General features: G+C 41.1%; 1 protein-coding gene across 1 annotated transcript in view; it reads left to right on the top strand.

The window, feature by feature from the left end:
* Positions 1–21,342, top strand: part of EIF2AK1 (eukaryotic translation initiation factor 2 alpha kinase 1) — a 66,778-nt gene extending 45,436 nt beyond the window's left edge. The window contains exons 10-15 of the mRNA XM_089682757.1: positions 3,094–3,202; positions 9,422–9,528; positions 18,918–19,035; positions 19,947–20,026; positions 20,206–20,439; positions 21,130–21,342. Coding sequence (XP_089538883.1) covers positions 3,094–3,202; positions 9,422–9,528; positions 18,918–19,035; positions 19,947–20,026; positions 20,206–20,439; positions 21,130–21,252 — 771 coding nt within the window. The 3' untranslated portion in view covers positions 21,253–21,342. The remainder of the gene's footprint in view (positions 1–3,093; positions 3,203–9,421; positions 9,529–18,917; positions 19,036–19,946; positions 20,027–20,205; positions 20,440–21,129) is intronic.
* Positions 21,343–22,470: the final 1,128 nt, after the last annotated feature.

Consider the following 22,470-nt stretch of genomic DNA (forward strand, 5'->3'; position numbering starts at 1 on the left):
TCTGCTTAAAGATTTATCTAAACGCAAAAAATGTAATATGTTGCAACTTACAAAATCTTATATGTGGTGGCTGTATTAAATTTTTTTTTTTCCCCCTTTATTTTCACCTTGTGATCATGCAAATCACACACTTCCTGTGTGATTTGCATGGTTGTTACACAGGCAGGTTGGACCTCAAACATGTATGCCTTTGTCATATCTGTTACATTGTAGATTGATGGAACTAGTTTACACAAGAAAGATTAGGTTGGTTGTGCTTTCTTTTAAGTTCACAGGAAGAGACAGGAAACTACATTTTTGACAGAATCATCAGGTATTTGCTGTACATGCTGAAAATGTTCTTAGCCTGAACAATTAAGCTAATGTAGCCACCACATCTAGAGACTGGTAAGCTGTAATATATTAATGTAGAATTCTAGCGCTCAAGGCTAGATTTACCCCTATAAAACAAAAAAGAGAAATGTACATGTGTTTGCAGGAAAAATGCATTTATTTATTTACAGGGGCTGTCAAAGCATTGCACCTGCAATCAGTGGATCGTGGGTGCAATGTCAGGCTCCTGCAAACTCCTTCCACTAGCTCTCTGTCCACACTTCTGTATGGACTGTCAGTTGGGGAGCTGGAGGAAGATTCAATGGACTACTAATAGGGCAGAGTGAGGGTAGAGTGGGAGGCATTTGCACCATGTTACTTGTTACACCCTAAATATGGCTGTAAAGTGGTGAAAAGGATGAACATCGCCTTTAAACACTTGACAACTGGGTTATAGCCAAATGACGGCTACCACATGGTTGTCTAGTTGTGGGAGAGCGTCATATAACGTCCTCCAGAAACACACCCCCTGGGGTGCGCACCCAGCGAGCTCTGTGATCTCTGTGTCTGTCAGACACAGCTGATCACATGACATGGTAAAGGGCCAATGACAGCACCCTTTTACCACGTGATCAGCTGTGTCCAATGACACAACTGATCACAATGTCATTAAATTAGCCGGTTATCAGCTGCACTTTCCTCACGCTGTCAGCATGAGAAAAGAGAAGAGCTGGTAATCGGCAAATGTATTTAGGCGTTCTAGTGCAGCTCAATCAGTGCTGACAGTCAGTGTCCAATGCCGCCAGTCAGTGATCATCAGTGCCCATCAGTGCAGCCTCATCAGCGTACATCAGTGAAGGAGAAAAATTGCCTTAGAGATGGAATGGCATGCACATGATGTCGCACTTTCCACCTTGGCCTCAGAGACTTCCTTGTATTTATTGGTAAAAATGCAGGGCCTCTCCTAAATGATGGAGAAACACTCAGCCCAACTTCTAGCAGCAGACAGGACATTGGAACACAGCTCCACTTATTGTATGTAGCTAATGCTACTACAGGATATTACAGTATCAATCTGTAATGTAAATCGTTAGTTTAAGGCTTCTGGGCCCAAACAAACGATTTAAAGTGATAATAAAGCTGTAATTCTACTTTGGTTTTTTTGTGCATTTACAGGTGCATCTCAATAAATTAGAATATGATTAAAAAGTTAATTTATTTCAGTAATTCAATTCAAAAAGTAAAGCTCGTATATAGATTCATTACACACAGAATCATATTTTTCAACCATTTCTTTCTTTTAACTTTGATTATGGTTTATAGCTAGTGAAACCCCAAAATTCAGCATCTCTGAAAATTAGAATATTACATAAGCTCAATAAAAAAAAAAGGATTTTTAATACAGAAATGTTGGCTTACTGAAAAGTATGCTCTCAACACTTGGTCGGGGCTCCTTTTGCATGAATTACTGCATCAATGCGGCGTGGCATGGAGGCGATCAGCCTGCGGCACTGCTGAGGTGTTATGGAAGCCCAGGTTGCTTTGATAGCCTTCAGCTCACCTGCATTGTTGGGTCTGGTGTCTTATCTTCCTCTTGACAATACCCCACAGATTCTCTATGGGGTTTAGATCAGGTGAGTTTGCTGGCCAATCATGCACAGTGATACCATGATCATTAAACCAGGTATTGGTACTTTTGGCAGTGTGAGCAGGTGCCAAGTCCTGCTGGAAAATGAAATCAGCATCTCCATAAAGCTGGTCAGCAGAGGGAAGCATGAAGTGCTCTAGATTTTCCTGGTAGAGGGCTGCACTGACTTTGGACTTTTGGAAATTTCACACTGGACCTCATGCAACTTGGATTCTGTACCTCTTCCTCCAGACTCTGGGACTTTGATTTCCAAATGAAATGCAAAATGTACTTTCATCCACAAAATAGGGCTTTGGACCACTGTGCAACAGTCCAGTCCTTTTTCTTCTGAGCCCAGGTAAGACGCTTCTGACATCGTCTCTGGTTCAGGAGTGACTTGACACAAGGAATGCGACAGTTGTAGCCCATGTCCTGGACACGTCTGTGTGTGCTGGCTCTTGAAGCACTGACACCAGCCGTAGTCCAATGCTTGTGAATCACCCCCAAATTCTTGAATAGCCTTTGCTTCACAATCCTCTCAAAGCTGTGGTTATCCCTGTTGCTTGTGCACCTTTATCTACCACACTTTTTCCTTCCACTCAACTTTCCAATAATATGCTTGGATATAACACACTGTGAAAAGCCAGCTTCTTTAGAAATGACCTTTTGTGACTTATCCTCCTTGTGGAGGGTGTCAATGACTGTCTTCTGGACAACTGTTAAGTCAGGCGTCTTCCCCATGATTGAGTAACTTACCGAACCAGACTGAGAGACTATTTAAATTCTCAGGAAACCTTTACAGGTGTTGAGTTAATTAGCTGATTAGCATGTGACATCAAGAGTCTAAATCTTGGACCTTTTCACAATATTCTAATATTCTGAGATACTGCATTTTGTTTTTTCTCTTGCTGTAAGCCATAATCAAAATTAAAGAGATGCTTGAAATATTTCATAATTATATCAAATATATGATGATATTCTAATTTATTGATATGCCCCTCAATAAATTATAATATATAATTATAATATATATGATGTATTTAGGCTGGTTTTTTTTTGTTATTTGTTTTTTTTAACTATTGTGTTATGTGGGATGTAGTTACTATCTATTAAAGCTGTTTAAAAATGGTAGCCATGGCATTTCTTTCTTTCAGATACAGTATCACTTGATGCTACATATACAGATGAAATTATGTGAAAAGTCTTTGTGGGATTGGATTGAAGAGAGAAATGAGCGTTACAGGAAAGAGAGAGCTTCTTCAAGTAAGTCAGAATATTAAAAAGATCTGTTTGTTTTTATATGTATTAGTGAATTAAAATGGGTCAGGTAGCCAAGTGGGCAGAGCCTGCAGCCATCCAATAGAGCTAGGAGACTCTTGTTTCAGCAGGTTTATCCTAATGTTGACAGTAGATGTGTGTTATGGTCATTACTGCAGTTTATTAAATCTGACTATTTTAAACTCTCTGAACTACTGTTGGGCAAATTATAGGCACAAGCTAAGCACATCCATAGCCAGGTGCATCTACACCTGGCTCTGCTGGCAATTCTCTAGGCTCCGTTCACACCTGAGCATCACGTTTTTGGGCGTTTTGTTGTGCGTATTTATGCATGTTTTTGTACAGCGTTTTTAATCGGCTATAGAGAAAAATACAATTTGTTTCATCATTTGTGGCTAGGTTTTTTATTTTTTTTTTTGTTTTGTTTTGTTTTTTTAGCTTTTCCATCAGCTTATATTTATTTTATTAGACTTTTTTTTTTTCTTGGGTAAGGGGTTAGAGATAAGGTTGGGTACTCGGGGTTAAATTTAGGGTTAGAGTTAGTGGTTCAGTGTTTGGGCTGGGGGTTAATTTTTTATTTAATATCTTCTTCTTATTGGTAGGGTGTTTACATGTTTTTATGATTTATTTTTAGTTATTTTTTTATTCATTTATTATTGTTGAGTTTTTTTTCCAATACTTTTATTTGAGCAGAAAAAGTTTCAAAAATGTACAAAAGCATGCAAATTGCGCATTTCAGTGCATTTCTATGGGGAAAAAATAGCTTCAAAAACTTACCAAAAGTATTTCATAGTACACCACGGGACACAGAGCAGGCCATAAAAATGACTATGTGGATTATATGCCACCTATAGGTGAATGGACACTGGCCGACCAATCAAACAGGAAGTCTTCCCCATATAACCCCTCCTACACAGGAAATACTCAGCTTTTTCGCCAGTGTCTGTAAGGTGGATGGTCACTGAACACGTTCTGCATGTGCTCTGTGAGCATACTGGGAGGTCTGGAATTATTCTACTGAGAATCAAGGGCCTCAATTGGATCCATTCGAAAAGCTGTTAGCCAAAATGGATGGTACCTGAGCCTAGCTGGGTAAGGAGAAGAATCCTCTTGGTTTTGTCTGTAATGCGTCTTTACGGCGCTGGACCCTGCATTTTCAGAACCCTGTGCAGTTTTGTCTGACCAAGATGCTTCCGGCAGAGTGCTATAAGGGTCCAAGGCAGTGGCCCCCATTTAAAAGAGGGGGACCGAGTCCTTGAAGGTCTTTGAGACAAGGCCCACTGTGATTAGTGAAGGTTGGTCCCTGGCTAAAGTTCAGGGGCCTGTGGCTGGATTGGTAAGTGGTCCTCTATGTACTTGTTTTTAGCCTGTTCCTGCCTGTACTACCTATTTTTTGCCGCTTGAGGGAGTCTTTTGCAGTGAGCACCGTGTGGACACATGAGCGTGCACACGTACATGTGCAGTAGGACTAGGAAGAGGATGTCAAACAATGCCAGGCTCTCGGGTTGGGGTGCTGTTCTAGAAGGGACCACAGTTCAAGGGACTTGGTCGCCGCAGGAAAAGATCCTTCCCATCAATATCCTGGAGCTTCAGGTGGTATGGCTTGCCCTGAGATACTGGATGACCAGGCCTCATGGTTGGCCAGACAGGGTCCAGTCCAACAATGTCACAGCAGTGGCAAACATCAACCTCCGAGGTGATACCAAGAGCCGGAGGGCTCAGGGGGAGGTAAATCACATTCTGGCTTGGGCAGAAGGGCATGTTCCAGTTCTTTCAACAGTATTCATTCCAGGAATAGAGAATTGACAGGTGGACTACCTCAGACATCGACAGTTGTTTCTGGGAGAATGGGTTCTGCATCCCGAAGTGTTCTCGGCAATCTGCTAGCGTTAGATGTGCCCAGACATAGATTTATTGGTGTCCAGGTTCAACAGCAAGGTGGACAGGTTTGTGTCCAGGACACGGGACCCTCTTGCGAAAGGGGTGAATGCTTTGGTAATACCATGGGATCAGTTTTCCCTAATCTATGCTTTTCCCCCAATTCAGCTTCTCCCGTGGATCTTATGCAAGATTTGAGACAAGGTGATTCCGGTGATATTAGTGGCACCAGCCTGGCCCAGGAGGTCTTGGTACCCGGACATTTTCAGGCTAGCAGTGGGCAATCTATGGTCTCTGCCAGATCGGCCAGACCTGCTGTCTCAGGGACCTACATTGCACCCAGCTTAATGGTCCCTGAATTTGACGGCATGGCTATTGAAACCCAAATCTTGAAGGACAGCGGAGTGTCAGGCTCGATTAACCACACAATGTTGAATGCTAGAAAGCTGGTTTCCAGGAACATTTATTATAGAACTTGGAAGACATTTTGTTTGATTGGGAAAATGTTTGTCTTTTCTCCAGTCAGGAGTAGAAAAGAAGTTGACTGCTGGTACTATTAAGGGTTAGGTTTCAGCCTTGGCTGTTTTTTTCCAAAGACCGATTGCTTCTCACTCTTTGGTTCATACTTTTTTCATAGGGAGTGATGCGTACTGTTCCTCCTGTCAGACAGCCCTGTGTCCTTGAGACTTGAACTTGGTCTTTGGCAGTTTTACAAAAACCACCATTTGAGCCTATCATGGAAATTACGTTTGTTCTGCTAACTCAAGAGGTTCAGTTTTTGGTGGCAATCACCTCTGCAAGAAGGGCATCATTGTTGGCAGCTCTGTCTTGTAGAGAACCATTCTTGCTTTTACATCAGGATAAGGTGGTGTTGCAGCCTCATCCATCCTTTTTGCCAAAGGTGATTTTTAGTTTACATTTGAATGAGGATATTGTACTTACCTCTATTTTTCCTAGGCCTCAGTAGGCAAGAGAAAGATCTTTGCTTGCCCTGGATGTGGTTCGGGCAATAAGGGTCTTTTTGAGAATGATGGCGCAGGTTAGAAAGACTGATTCCTTGTTTATTTTGCCAGAAGGTCCTAGGAGAGGACGGGCGGCATCCAAATCAGCTATTTCTAAGTGGATTTGTCAGTTAATCATTCAAGCCTATGGTCTGAAGAGCAAGGTTCCTCCCATTCGGGTGAAAGCACACACTACCAGGAGTGTGGAGGGCATCTTGGCCACCAGGCGTCAGTTGCTCAGGTTTGTAAGGTTGCTACATTGTCTTTGGTTCATGCATTCACAAGGTTTTACCAGTGGATGTTAGCGCCACGGAGGATTCTGTCTTTGGCTGCAGTGTTTTCCGAACAGCTGACTAGCTCCTTTTGAGATGATGTTGGTGATTATTGTGATGTCACCCACCTTTCAAGGCTTTATTGCTTTGGGACGTCCCACAAAGTCATTATTATGGCCTTCTCCCGTGTCCCATGATGTATGATAAAGAAAATTGGATTTTTTTTTTCTACATACTTACCTGTAAAATCTATTTCTTGCAGTACATCATGGGACACAGAGGTCACTTCCTCTTTTTAGATTTTCATTGCTTGAGAACTTCCTGTGTAGGAAGGGTTATATGGGGGAGGACTTCTTGTTTGATTGGTCGGCGAATGTCCATTCACCTATAGGTGGCATATAACCCACATAGTCATTATTATGGCCTGCTCTGTGTCCCATAATGTACTCCAAGAAATGTATTTTACAGGCAAGTATGTAGAAAAAAAAAACATTTTTATTGCTACAAAATTCATCATAAAACTAACAATAAAACCAATTGTATGTCTCTGGCATGAATGCTTGCAATCTATACCCTCAGACTTGTAATGTGCAATCAAGTATCAATAGCAATGGGCAACACAGCCCCTTATCAGACTTATTGTTATAATTAAGTCTATCCCCGACGATATAATCTTCATCTGGGGGAATATGAAAGGTACATATATTGCCAGAGTGTATAAAAGGTCATTCAAAGTCGACTTGAGGACCCACATGGACCACACGGTTTTGCATTCAACCCCAAAAAAGTCAAAATGGCCACCCAAGGCCAAATGGGTGGAGCTGCAGCCCACAACCAATAGCTATAATGTTCAGTTCTTATGGAAGGGTGCAGGAGAGGAAAAAAGGTGTTCAACTCTGATAACACTGTTCAACAAATTTTTATTTTTTGCCAGTTTTGGAAACAAAAGGATCCATTTCTTAATGAATTTCACATTCTGAGTTCAAATATAACAATGAAATTTGTCAATTGGCTCTAGTTTTTCTGTAAACGGAAAGTTTTCTACTATAGGCGTAATGACTACATAATGCACAATAATTATATAGATGTCTTTCCACAAATATAAAGCAAGTGATATTGACTACATAACAAAGCCTAAATGGCATAATATATTGCATAGGATTACCAAGAAAAATGATAGCCATAAGCTAAGTTGAATCATTTTAATACTTAGGATTCTCACTAGTTTTGTCTTCAGTTTGTGTCGGTTTTGCTTCTCTTGGCTTTTCTCTTGTATTCGAGGAAAGGGCTATCTCTTACAACTGCACGTGACTACACGCTTCAGGTTCTTCCTCACTTGACTCAACCACGAAGGATTCTGGTGCTTTAGGAATTGGTAGCCCCTCTCCATGAGGAACTGGACGTATTGCCGATGGAATATTTGGATAGTGCACAGATAACTTTTTCTTCTTATTTAGCCCTTTTACAATTGGAGACACCATACAAAAGTAACAATTACTAACATGATCTGTTGGCTCTCTCCAAATCATTGGCACAGCGAAAGGCATAGATGCCTTTTTTCCATTCAACCATTGCTCCAGTGCCGTCCCACAAGAATTGCAGCATATATGTGGTGCCCAGCTCTTGTCCTGGTCTCCTATCTTGCAGCCAAAATACAAGTTGTAGGCTTTCTTAATCATTCCTGTTATCCTCCTTTTTTGTGAGATAAAAGTTATTTCACCGCAGATATAGCAGAAATTATCTGCTTTATTCACACAAGTTCGAGGCATTACTGAGTAGCCTATATAAGCATAAAACGAAATGTAAAGACGCTGTCGAACTACAATCAGCTACAGATACTGCAGCTTTTATGCAGTGAAGTGATGCAATTAAAGGCTAATATTGCATCATCTCAGTATACATGCAATTTTCTATTGGTCACCAGTATCAATTGCGCAATATGCAGCTGAAGTTGCATCATAATTTTGAATGGCTTACGTCATTAGATGGGTGAATATATCATGGAAACTAGAGCCAATCAAAATTTTTTAGGGTCATTTTCGTTTTCAGCACCCCAAAATTATGTAAGATTAGCTAATTTTATGCCCAAAACTTTTTACCTGTTGAACAGTGTAACTGCAAGTCATAAGCATCTTGGGCTCAATTTCCGAAACCCCCCCCTCCTCTGGCCACAAACCCTATTGAGGACCTTCTTGCTCAGGAATCCCTGTTTAAGCCTTTTCCCTCCCTTTACCTGGATTTGCTTAGTCTCCTAAAGGGAAAACTTGTGGGAAGCATGGAGGGCTGACATCCCTACCCTGGACAGGAAAGACTGGGAGGACTGGTTTGAGGATAGTTCCAAATTAATGATTTCCTAAGCCAAACAAAATTTCTGCATAGGGTGTACTATACTCCTCTAAGAATGCACAGAATTTACCCTCAAAGGTCTCCGGACTGCTCTCTATTTCAAACCGGTATTGGTACCTACTTTCATATTTTCTGGAGTTGCCCAGGGTAACACAGTTTTGGGTTGATGCTTTTGCGCTTATCAATCTACATCTTCAGCTGTCCCTTCCGGTTTCTCCCGAACTAGGGTTGCAGGGTATTCAAGATGAAACACAAAGACCTTGCTATACCAAACTGCTGATTTCCTACTTATACTATGCTAAGAAAGAAATTATACTTGGGTAGAATGCTTAACAGCGCCATAGTAGTTAATTGAAAACTACAAGCTGACAGCCGCAAAGGCTGTGGGAACTTCCCATTCACAAAATACTGTTAATGAGTGACAAGGCAGGGTGGGTGGAGCCCCACATGACCACTTTTTTTAAATTGTGACAATGGGGGGGGGGAGATTCCCCCACTAACTGTCAAAACTGGAGATTGTGGGGAGCGGGGCTGGTTCTTTTGGTAACATGTTACACGTTACACCATGAATATGAATGTAACATTACGAAAAGTGAACTTATCCTCTTAAGTAATGTCTGATTTTTACACCTTGAAGGATTGTATTCTGGGGGTTGTTAATATTTACCTTGCTGTCCTGTCATTAATTGGGTTTAACTTTTCCACAGGATGCTTTGAGTTTGTGGATGTGTCTAGCGCACTCAGCATATTCTACCAACTTCTGCAAGGAGTGCGATATATCCATTCTATGGGAGTCCTTCATAGAGATCTGAAGGTATGGTGTTTCATGACTGTCAGTGTTTCATGATTGTCAGAGAGTGATCATTCCATAAAAGAAGGACATTTTTTATTTAACTCATAATATAAACTTAAAGCCAAATTCACAGAAACTGTTAAAAGATCCCTTACGGTGGGGCTGCGGGGACCAGTCTATCGGTGCAAAGGATCTGCCACGTAGACCTTCTTGTCTATGTCCTCTAGACCAAAGCAAGCAATAAACGAGCACCAGCGGCCTAATGCATACTGGTCTTTCACATACCAGTACTGTAGTATCATTTGGTGATGTGGCGAGTCCCATAAGTGCAGTACAAGCTGGTGCGGTGGCGAGCACAAGTAGTGTCCCGCAGCCCCCAAGGATTCGCACACAGGCCCGTAGAACCCATAGTATCCTTCCGGATGTGCTTGCAAATCCTGATTGGCAGCCCACAAATTCTGCAGCACCCGCACTTCCCCTATTCACTGCCCAACCCGGAATTTAGGTGGAAACGGCAAATGTAAATACTCCCCTTGATTTTTTTGGAGCTGTTTTTCACAGAAGATCTGTATGCATTGATTGTGGATCAAAGCAATTTATTTGCACAACAGTTTATCGCCGTCAACCAAAATTCAAACCTTGCCAGACCATTCGCATGGAAACCCATTGCGGTTTCCAAATTTAAAGTTCTTTGGGGGCCTAACCCTCAACATGGACATTACTAAAAAAAATTAATTGCGGTTGTATTGATCCACAGACCCGATTCATCATATGCCTGTGTTCTCTGCTGCGTTTTATGCATTTCAACGACAACACACTCTGTCATTCTCAGGGTGACCCTGAATTTGACCAGCTCCACAAAATTCGGCCCCTCGTAAATCACCTTAACCAAAATTTTGCAGATGTCTATACTCCCCAGCAAAACATCTGCGTTGATGAGTCCCTCATTAATTTTTCTGGCCGCCTTGCATTTAAACAATTTCTCCCCAGCAAGCGTGCCAGATATGGGGTCAAGATGTGGAAGACCTGTGAGAGGGCAACAGGCTATACATATAAGTTTTGGATTTATGAGAGAAAAGATAGTCACGTGGAGTCCTCCGGATGCCCAGACTACATGAGGAGTAGTGGCAAGATAGTTTGGGACTTGGTGTCATCCTTTTTCCTTATGGGGTACCACTTATACGTGGACAATTTTTATTCAAGTGTGCCACTATTTAGACATTTGTACAATCTTGGAATTGGCGCATGTGGTACCGTGCGACCTAATCGCTGGGGCTTCCCCCAACGGCTTGTAAATACCCGACTCAGAAACAGGGAAAAAGCCTGCTTGAGAAATGAGGAATTGCTCGTAGTGAAGTGGAAGGACAAATGGGATGTTTTCGTCCTGTCTTCCATTCACACAGATACGACCATCCAAATTGCCACAGCAGCTGGTGATGTTGAGAAGCCCCTTTGTGTCCACGACTGTTATAGTTATAGTTATAACTATGTTATAGTTAACATGGGAGGGGTGGACTTCAACGACCAGATGATGAAGCCGTACTTAGTTTCCCGAAAAGCCAGACACTGATACAAGAAAGTGTCTGTTTATTTATTTCAATTGGCTTTACATAATGCTTTTGTGCTTTATAAAGCAACTGGATGAAGTGGATCCTTCCTAAAATTCCAGGAAGCGATCATCATGGCTCTTTTGTATCCAGAACGTGCTGTGGCCCAGTCCCCCAACACAGATGCAGCTAGCCGGCTGCATGAGAGGCATTTTCCAGATGCCATTCCTGGTACCCCAACCCAAAGGACCACCCCAAAAAAGATGTCATGTCTGTCGCAGACATGGAATTAGGCGTCACACTCGCTTTTTTTTTTTGTCCCGCCTGTGCTGGCCAACTTGGTCTCTGCCTAAAGGACTGCTTCCGTCGCTACCACACACTAGTGGAGTACTGGTATAGGGTACAGCATGGCACAGTTCAGGGCACATATTTACACAGGGTCTCAAAAGATGTTAGGTAGTCAGGAAACTGGCTATCACATTTTGAGAGACCCTACAACAGCAATGGGCAAACTACGGCCCGCGGGCCGTATACGGCCCGGCGGACCTTTTGATCCGGCCCACGGAGCTAGGCTCCCGCTAGGCTCCTCTCACAGTCCGCCCTGTTTCCTATGAGGATCTGTCCCCCCTCGACGTATCTGCGCATGTGCCGGAGATCGCCGATCGGCTGCTAATGCCTGAAACTGGCACATGCGCAGATACGTCGAGGGGGACAGATCCTCATAGGAGACAGATTTTCATGCTACACCGAACGGCGCGGGAACAAGAGGAACGTGCGGAGCAAAGGTAAGTGAATTGACACAGGGGGGACATGGGGAATGAATTACTATATGGGGGATGAATTACTATATGGGGGATGAATTACTATATGGGGGATGAATTACTATATGGGGGATGAATTACTATATGGGGGATTAATTACTATGGGGGATGAATTACTATATGGGGGATGAATTACTATATGGGGGATGAATTACTATGGGGGATGAATTACTATGGGGGATTAATTACTATATGGGGGATGAATTACTATGGGGGATGAATTACTATATGGGGGATGAATTAATATGGGGGATGAATTACTATATGGGGGATGAATTACTATATGGGGGATGAATTGCTATATGGGGGATGAATTACTATGGGGGATGAATTACTATGGGGGACGAATTACTATATGGGGGACGAATTACTATGGGGGATGAATTACTATATGGGGGATTAATTACTATGCTTACTATGGGGGAATATTACTATACTTACTATGGATGACACATACACATCATTCATCTACTCTTGGTCCGGCCCCCGGGTCCAATATATGAACCCATTGCGGCCCTCAAGTCAAAAAGTTTGCCCACCCCTGCCCTACAATCTATTTTAAAAAGTTAGTTTAAAAAAAAAAAAAAAAGTACAAATCCCCCCCAAAATTTAAAATGATAAAAACCAAAACTAGTTCCATTTTTGTTTTGTTGTTACTGTTCTACTGTTTAAAATTTTACTGTTTTATTGTTACTCTTTTATTGTTAACCATTGCTGTTTTCTTTGCAGGAATGGCATTCAGCTGCAGCACTGACCTGTTTATTTTGACAGCAACAGGAACTTGCTCTCAGAATATACATAAGTAGGTGTGTGCAGTGCTGTTGGATGAGATTTTTCATCCGCAGTTAAATAAAGAGCATATATGCCAAAGCTTGGAGGCCTGGGGTGGCCAGTGGGTGGATGGCCCCTATGCTTCGTCATATATATTTTATAATATTTTTACGCACATTTCATACTGGTACATCACTGGACTTTGAGTGGTTATACCAGGATGATGCCTGCAGCTGCATTGTCTCAGCTGACTGGTCTCAGAGGAAAGGATTTATGTTAATGAAAATTTAATATAGCTGTCTTGGGTCATCTCTTTTAGGCAGAGTTAGGCTGCTGATCCATTTTTCTTCCACTTTTGCGTTAAAAAAAAGTGGAATAAAAAATGTGTGACTGTGTATTCCTATGGAAATATTCACACTGATCCATTGTGAGTCAGGTGTGTTTTTTAACCACTTGAGCTCCAGAGGATTTACCCCCCTTAATGACCAGGCCTCTTTTTGCTACTTGGCGCTGCACTAATTCAAATGATAATTGTGAGGTCATGCAATGCTGCACCTAAACGAAATTTACGTCCTTTTTTTCACACAAATAGAGCTTTCTTTTGGTGGTATTTGATCACCTGTGCGCTTTTTATTTTTTACGCTATAAACAAAAAAAGACCAAATATTTTGAAGAAAAACAATATTTTTTACTTTCAGCTATAAAAAATATATAGTAAACTCAAAGTTAGTTATAAATTTAGGCCAAAATGTATTCTGCTACATATTTTTGGTAAAAAAAAGTGTATATTGATTGCTTTGTGTGAAAGTTATAGCGTCTACAAACTATGGTATAGATACTGCAATTTACGACATTTTTTTGCTATACAGCGCTGCGCTAGTTTAACGGACAATTGCGCGGTCATGCAATATGGTACATAAATGAAATTTGTGATTTTTTTAACACAAATAGAGCATTCTTTTGGTGGTATTTGATCACCTGTGCACTTTTTATTTTTGGCGCTATAACCAGAAAAAGTTTTGAAGAAAAAAATTTTTTTTGAAAAAAACAATATTTTCTCAATTTGATCATAAAAAATATCTAAAAAAACTAAAATTTTGTCATAAAATTAGGCCAAAATGTATTCTGCTACATGTTTTTGGTTAAAAAAATCCCAATAAGTGTATATTGATTGCTTTTTGTGAAAGTTATAGCATCTACAAACTATGGTATAGATAATGGAATTTACACAGCTTTTACTTTCTGACTGCCCATCACATTTCTTGAGGTGCTAAAATACCAGAATAGTACAAACACCCTCAAATGACCCCTTTTCAGAAATTAGACACCCTAAGCTATCTACTGAGAGGCATATTGAGTCCATGGAAGATTTATTTTTTTCCACAACTTTCTGGAAAATGACAAAAACTTTTTTTTTCCTTTTTTTCTTTTTTTACACAAAGTTGTCATTTAAATGATTTTTTTCTCGCACAAGCCATGGGTATATGTGGAATTACACCCCAAATTACATTCTGCTACTTCTCCTGAGTATGGGGATACCACATATGTGAGATTTTTGGAAGCCTAGCCACATACAGGAGCCTGAAATCCAATGACCACTTTGAAAGCCTGAAGGTGCGTAACTTCCTCATTACACTTCCTCACTACCTATCACAGTTTCGAAGGCCCTGACATGCCAGGATAGCCCCAAACCCCCCCCCCCCCCAAATGACCCCTTTCTGGAAAGTAGACACCCCGAGGAATTTAAAAAGAGGCATGGTGAGTATTTTGCAGATCTCATTTTTTCTCACAAGGTTTTGAAATATAAAAAAAGAACAGAAAAAATATGTTTTTGTTTTTTTTCTTCATTTTCCAAACACTTGTGGCAACAAATGAGATCTGCAAAATACTTACCGTGCCTCTTATCAAATTACTTGGGGTGTCTACTTTCCAAAAAGGGGTAATTTAGGGGGGTTAGGTGCTATCCTGGTATTTCAGGGCCTCCGAAACTGTGATAGGTAGTCTGGAAGTGTAATGAGGAAATAAAGCCCTTTAAAAGCCTGAAGGTGCTTATTGGATTTTGGGGTCCTGTATGTGGCTAGACTGCCAAAACGTCTCTCACATGTGGTACCCCCATACTCAGAAGAAGTAGCTAAATGTATTTTGGAGAGTAATTCCACATATAACAATGGCATGTGTGAGCAGTAAATCATTTAAGTGACAATTTTGTGTAAAAAAAAAAAAAAAAAAAAAAATTATTTTTGTCATTTTCCAAAAACTTGTGGTAAAAAAATAAATTCTTCTATTGATTCAACATTCCTCTCAGCAAATAGTTTGGGGTGACTACTTTCCAAAAAGGGGTCATTTTGGGGGGTGGGGGCGTTTTATGCCCAGCATTAGAAGTTTATGCCACACTTCATTCACTCTTCTAACCACCTGAAGACCAAGCCTTTTTGTTCACATGAAAACAATCAGTATTTTTTGCTAGGAAATTAATTTAAACCCCCAAATATTATATATTTTTTTAAAGCAGGCACCCTAGTGAATAAAATGATGGGTACTACAATTTTTTATGGCACATAGTACTCACAAAACGATTTTTCAAATGCAATTTTTTAAAAAAATATACACTTTTTTTTACTTTTAATGCACAAAAACACAATATATTGGCCAATTGTTTGGTAAAATATAAAAGATAATGGTATGCCGAGTAAATAGATACCAAACATGACATGCTTTAAAACTGCGCATGCCACGTTCAATGGCGACAAACTGCAAACATTTTTAATATCCATAGGCAGCGCTTTAATAGCCTTTAAAAGCCACCATTTTAGATTTACAGAGGAGGTCTAGTGTTAGAATTACTGCCCTTGATCTGACGTTCATGGTGATACCTCACATGCATGGTGCAACCGCTGTTTACATAACGGCACAGGGTCAAGGCTTGTGCGCACAGGTGTGCGCACATGGGAGGGGCAATTTTTTTTTTTTTTTATAGTTATTTTGATTTTTTTTTATTATTTTTACATTGTACCTTTCATTTTTTTTTTTTTAATCACTTTTAATGCTATAACAGGGAATGTAAATAACCCCTATAACTTCAATGGGCATTGTCATATATTCTTTTTTGAGAAATCTGGGGTCTGTCAGACTCTAGATATCTCCTCTGCCCTTACATTATCTAATCAAACCAAAATCGGTGTGATCAGATGCTTTCCCAATTTACAAATGGCGCTGTTTATATCCTGCGAAACTGAAGTGATGAAATGCTTGTAGATTCCGAATTCTTAGACTATAGAGATGATTGGCATCATTCTGGTGTCCAATCAGCTCTATGGTCAGCTGGCAGAAACACCGGCAGCATTCTCAGGTTCCCCCGGTGGCACAAGACTGCCCGAGAAGGCCGTGGAAGGCAGCGGGGGAGGGGGGACATAATCTCCCACTGCTTGTAAAAGCAATCTTGCAGCTAATTAGCCACTAGGATTGCTTTTACATGAAAGCCGATCACCGGCTGAAAAAAACGATACCAGGATGATGCCTGCAGCTGTAGGCATCATCCTGGTATAACCATTCAAATCCAGTGATGTACCAGTACGTCGCTGGTCCTTGTTTGCTATATATGCTATGTTCTTTTTTTTTTTTTTTGTATGCAGCCTGTGGGCTGAATGAAAAAATTAGAAGAAATCTCTGCTAGAAAAAGTATGTGGTATGCCCACCATTAGAATATACCACCCTGCATCCACCCACTTCTAATGATGGGCACACATTAGGTCACACTTTGCCACAAGTGCCAGTTCCAAGATTGAATAAATGTCTAAATAGTGGCACGCTTGAATAAAAATTGTCCACGTATAAGTGGTACCCCATATGGAGAAATGATGACACCAAGTCCCAAACTATCTTGTCACTGCTCCCCATGTATTCTGGGCATCCGGGGGGCTCCACGTGACTATCTTTTCCCTCATAAATCCGAAACTTATAAGTATAGCCTGTTTTCCTCTCACAGGTCTTCTACATCTTGACCCCATATCTGGCACGCTTGCAGGGGAGAAATTGTTTGAATGCAAGGCGGCCAGAAAAATTAATAAGGGACTCATCAACGCAGATGTTTTGCTGGGGAGTATAGACATCTGCAAATTTTAGGTTAAGGTGATTTACGAGGGGCTGAATTTTGTGGAACCGGTCAGATTCAGGGTCAGATGTATAAAACACATTATACTCTCATATCTATGCCTGGCCATTGCAGCAGAGAACACGGCATATGATGAATGGGGTCTGCCGACCAATACAACCGCAATTCATTTCTTTTAGTAATGCCCATGTTGAGGGTTAGGCCCAAAAAAAATTTAAATTTGAAAACCGTAATGAGTTTCCATGCGAATGGTCTGGCAAGGTTTGAATTTGGGTTGGCGGCGATAAATTGTTGTGCATATAGACTGCTTTGATCCACAATCAACGCATACAGATATTCCGTGAAAAACAGCTCCAAAAATCAAGGAGGTATGTGAAAGACCATAATGTACTACACCGCTGGTACTCCGTTCACCAAAAGGTAGAGCGGCACTAGCACTGGCACTCTGCTGCATATGAGAGTCATCAAAATTTACCGACAAGTGCTAACAGAGATCAGGCCTGATTCTGCCAACACTGCGGTTTTGTGTGCAATGTATCAAGTGACAGTGACCTACTGACACTGCACTTGCTGGGGGAGAAGGGGGGGGTAAGCGTAGGGGCTTAACGCAGGTGTTGGCAGGTGCAGGGGCTGATCCCGCTAACGCTGCGTTTTTGGGGAAGCTATACTAATGTGAACGCTGGTTTAGTGCTGATCTGATCAAAGATATTGACCCGTTCAGACACTATACTAGCAATGGAGGTTTATTGTACATGGGCGTGCTCCTGGCAATCTAGGGGTTAAATGGGATGACTGGTGTACTGTCGGGCAATCTGACGCTATCTGGGAGGGGTTTGAAAACCACGGGAGCGCGAATTACGTATATATATATGTGATTTTGCGTACCCATGCGCCCTGTAGCAGTATTTCTGCTGTAGGGTGGTAAGGAAGCGGTTACAGAAGAGGTTTGTGTTATGGCGGTGCGTTACTTTAACTGACAATTGCGCGGTCATGCAACACTGCACCCAAATTAAATTTACATCTTTTTTTTCCCACAAATTGAGCTTTCTTTCGGTGGTATTTGATCGCCTGTGCGTTTTTAATTTTTTGCGCTATAAAAAAAGGCTGACAATTTTGAGACAAAAAAAACAATATTTTGGACTTTTTGCTATAAAACATGTCCAGAAAAAAAAATTAAAAAATCAAATTTTGTCACAAATTTCATCCAAAATGCATTCTGCGACATGTCTCTGCTAAAAAAAATCCCAATACGTGTAAATTAATTGGTTTACGTGAAAGTTAAAGCGTTTACAAATGGCAGGAAAGATACTGGGATTTTCTATTTTATTTATACTAATAATGGTGGCGATCAGCGACATATGGCGGCGATCAGCGACTTATGGCGGGACTGCGGGACTGTGGCGGACATTTTGACACTGGGCGGGAACTGACTTGGGGTCACTGACATCCCCAGTGACACCAATACAGTGATCAGTGAAAAAAAAAAACCACTGACACTGTACTAATGGCAATGGGGAGGAAGGGGTTAACATTTTTAGTGTTCACTGTGTGAGGGGACTGTTTTACTAGGGGGCGGGGGTGTGTGCTTGAGGGGGGGAGGGAGGGGGGAGCTGATCGAGGGAGATAAACTCTTCTCTCCCTCTGCAGCTTGTCACGAGCTGACGGCAACTGACAGATAACAGGGCTGTGTGTAAACAATGCAGCCCTGCTATCTGTCAGTGATCACAGCTCATCGCGGCCAAACGGCCGGTAATCACTGGCCGTGACCCGGCAGCTGGGACCCGCTGCTGACACCCGCGGGACAGGTAGGGCGGGCACCCTACCTGTTTTGCAGGACCACGTTTTAAAACTTGGTTTTGCCTGTGAGTGCCGCCCTGCCACCGTATATCTACAGTGGCTGGGCGGCAAGCGGTTAAAATCCAGCTTTTAAACCAAAAAAACGCACTTCCCCTTTGAAATCAATGGAAAACGCTGCAAAAATGTATCAAGCACGCACACGTGGTACGTTTTTGAGTAACCTGTCCTGTAAAAAATGTGGTAAAAACGCATATGCGTTTTTGCTAGGATCAGTGTGAAAGTTGCCTAATCTGTGTCTAGCTATTACAATGAGCCCACCCCTGTTCTGTTGCGCTAAAAAAATTTTATGTCTTCCTTGAGCAGCCAAGAAATATTTTCTTGCAAGGACCAGACTTGCATGTACGCATTGGGGATTTTGGGCTCGCTTGCAGAGATATTTTGCAACCTTCAGACCACGGGTTAAAGAAAGATGGGACCACAGGTGAGTGTGCTCTAATTGTTTAACATGTAAGAAAAACCATAAATTGGCTTATGGGTATGTCTGTCGGGGTGTAATTATGCCACACAGCTTTGGGTTTATTTACAGTAGATATCTTCTGCTCCACCAACCCAGTTTGAGTCGATGAGTGCAGCCACTTTTTTCTTTTTTTTTTTTATTTTGTGTACAAAAAGCCTTCTTTTATGAACAAAGAGATCCTGGTGGTCGCTTCTGTCCTGAAATGCTTCTCTTTGTCCATCAGTGGTAATGTTGTGTGTATGCTGGAGCCAAGGTGAGTATACTTCCACTTTAATGTAGACCTGGCACAAACATGGGCATTTCAAACTGAGCATATGATTTAAGGATACATAATCAGAGGCTACCTGAAGTGAAAACCACATTTCAAAATAGTAGATTTAGATAAGTTTGCTAGTGTATATGCATATCTCTGCTTTACCTGTAAATTGTAAACATCTTGCCTTCAGAGCCTCTGTATTGGTCCTTCAATGTGATTGACAAACTCTGTAAATGTACAGGAAGGCTTTGGAAGTTGAAGTGGGGGAGCCAAGCGTGACTTTCAAAAAAAAAAAATAAAAATACTTGTATGTTACAGCTTATATCTCTGGATTTAGAGAGGATTGCCCAATCCCAGGCAGGCAGAAAAAAAAAAAACTAAACCCACTCCAGCTGATGATCTGACCCAGAGTAAAATTTTGTTTAATCCATGGCTCTGCAGCATTCCTCCCTACCAATTTTGGTTGTGTCAATCAGTCCCACATAGCCACTCTTTTTTTCACTGTCCCTCTCGCTTACAGTATCTTGTACAATGCACCAGCGGCTGCCACAATTATTATTATTTACTTCAGATGATGCATTTTGTATTCTAACTATACCATGTAACTTGTCACATGCAGACTCAATGCATACTTCAGGAGTTGGCACCTGTTTATATGCTGCTCAAGAACAGTTAAAAGGATCACACTATGATTTTAAGGTACTGTGTCACTTTTTATGCTTAACACAAAGATAAAGGAATACATTGTTGCATGTGTATATTATTTCTGTTGGTATCAACATGCAACAACAAATTTCAACAGTTTCAACATTTCCATTTGTAATATTTCTAGTGGGATGTACTGCTGTCATTTTAAACCATACAATTGTATCTTGCAGTCTGATATGTACAGTGTGGGTGTTATATTATTGGAACTCTTCCACCCGTTCTGGACTGAGATGGAGAGAAATGACATTTTAACATTGTTGGGCAAAGGCATTGTTCCAAAATCCTTTGAAAATCATTGGCCAATGCAAACCAGATATGTTAAGCTACTCACCAATGCAGACTGTGGACTGCGACCATCTGCTGATCAAATGCTGAAATGTGAACTCTTTCGTGAAAAGGAAAATGTAAGTGTTAAGGGTAATATTTACGTAACAAAAAACTTTTTTTCTTTTTTTTTTTTTTTAATCCTGAGTCCTGACCATTATGAAAAAAGAAAATATGCACAAAGCTACTATATAGTTCCTTAAAAGCACACGCTGCTACATAAATAGATGTGTCTTGAACATACTGTATATGCAGTGTAGTCAAGCTTTATCAAATGTTACCATCTGGACCTACTGGCAAATCAAAATTCGGGCACTTTCCACTATAATCCCGCTCTGAAGATGTTTGTGCCATGCTGTTGTGAAGCAAGCAAAAGGACTTTATCGTCATCGGACTTTATGGTTATCAGATTTGCACAATAGGCTGTTCCCAACCAAACCAGTTAATAGGTCATATACAAGTATTCAGAAAAGGCTTTAACCCTTCCCTATCTACTTCCTGTCAGTTATGTAGGAGAAGCAGTTTCTTAGTTGACTGATGGGATAAGAGTAATTCCCTGCTATCAGAATAAGACATGAGCAATGGCAGCCTCCACATTTTTCTCTTTAAAGGTTTATTCACTTTAAGAGCTAGCAGTACAGTTTTTGCAGTGTTGAAATATCAGACTCTGATCTTCATAGTTATTCCAAATCAGTGACTCAAATTCTAATTAAGATTGACAGTCAGGCAACTAACATATGTGCTTCTTTTTTTCTTCCTCCTGTTACTAGGTGATCCAGAATCTCCAGCAAAAAGTTCTCAGTTTAGAGGAGGAAAACGAGAGACTGAAAAAGAGCCTAGAGCTGTTACAAGAACAGATGTCAATCAGACCGGGAATAGAATCCCCGGTATAAATTCCTCCTCACCTCATGCCAGCTTGTCCCTTGCCTATGGTACATAAATTGCACATTGATGTAAAATAAAATCACTTTTATTTATATACACATGCCTTTGTTTTGGAATTATACTTGTGAAATGATATATGCATAAAGATGTCTTAATGGTTTTAGTTTTTATTAAACAAGTTTCTATAAAGTTTCAAAGTATGAAGTCTGGACATATTTGGGATCCGACCTATACAATACTTTCTACAGTTGTGCACTAAGCGTGACGTCACGAGGAGCCTAATTGTCACAAGGACCCATTCACTTTTGAATTGTGATAAGGTATATTACCACAACATGAGTGCTGTGGTGCATTGCAGTGCAAGTGGTCAATTCTCAATGCACGTTGTGTTAGCCCATGCAAATGCACAACAGAACATCATAATGCACGCTTAGTGTGTTGTAGTGTACTGCATTCCCCCAAAAAATCAGTCATGCATTTTTTGGTCCTTTTGTATCGACAGTCCAGAATAATAAATTCTTAACTCAACAGATGTTAACGCACAACAATATACATGTTAACACAACGCAATGGGCTGCTAAAGTCTGAATACACCTTTAGGCCTTGTTCACACCAGTGTGCAGAGATGGCAGTTTTTCTGCATGCATTCTGCAAGGGCACAACAAAATCAATTGTTCTCTATGTGCCCTGTTCACGCCATAACACTAGTATCACATGCAGATTTTTTTTCTGTGCAGGAATCTGCAACATGTATAAAACTCATTGAAAACTGATGTCTCTGCAACTGAAATCTGCATGTCAGTTTTCCTGCACGTATGGTGAGAAAGTACAGTAACTTTCTTTCAATGTACCCAGCTGAAGTGACTGTTCAAATGTAAAGTAATTGGCCTCAGTTGAGAGTTGTATTCTATCTTTCTGAAGCAGTTATTTTGGAAAGGTGGTGCATTGTAAACATTTTAAGTCATTTACATATTTGCTCAGATTTTCTTGGTGGTTTAAAGCAAAAGCAAAGTCAGCAATACATACCTCTCCTCCAGCAAAGCAACATCCTTGCCCAGTCATCCGTTGGGTTCAGCATCTTCAGCCATCTTAACCACTTGCCGCCCAGCCACTGTATAAAAACGGTGGCAGGACGGCACGGCTGGGCAAAAGCACGTTTTAAAACATGCTGTTGCAAAACAGGTAGGGGGCGCGCGCAAGGCTTGCCGCCGCCCTACCTTCACCAC

The sequence above is a fragment of the Staurois parvus genome, unplaced genomic scaffold (genome assembly GCF_062004578.1).
Source record: "Staurois parvus isolate SC_StPar_1 unplaced genomic scaffold, SC_StPar_1.0 ptg000297l, whole genome shotgun sequence".
NCBI classification, from domain to species: domain Eukaryota; kingdom Metazoa; phylum Chordata; class Amphibia; order Anura; family Ranidae; genus Staurois; species Staurois parvus.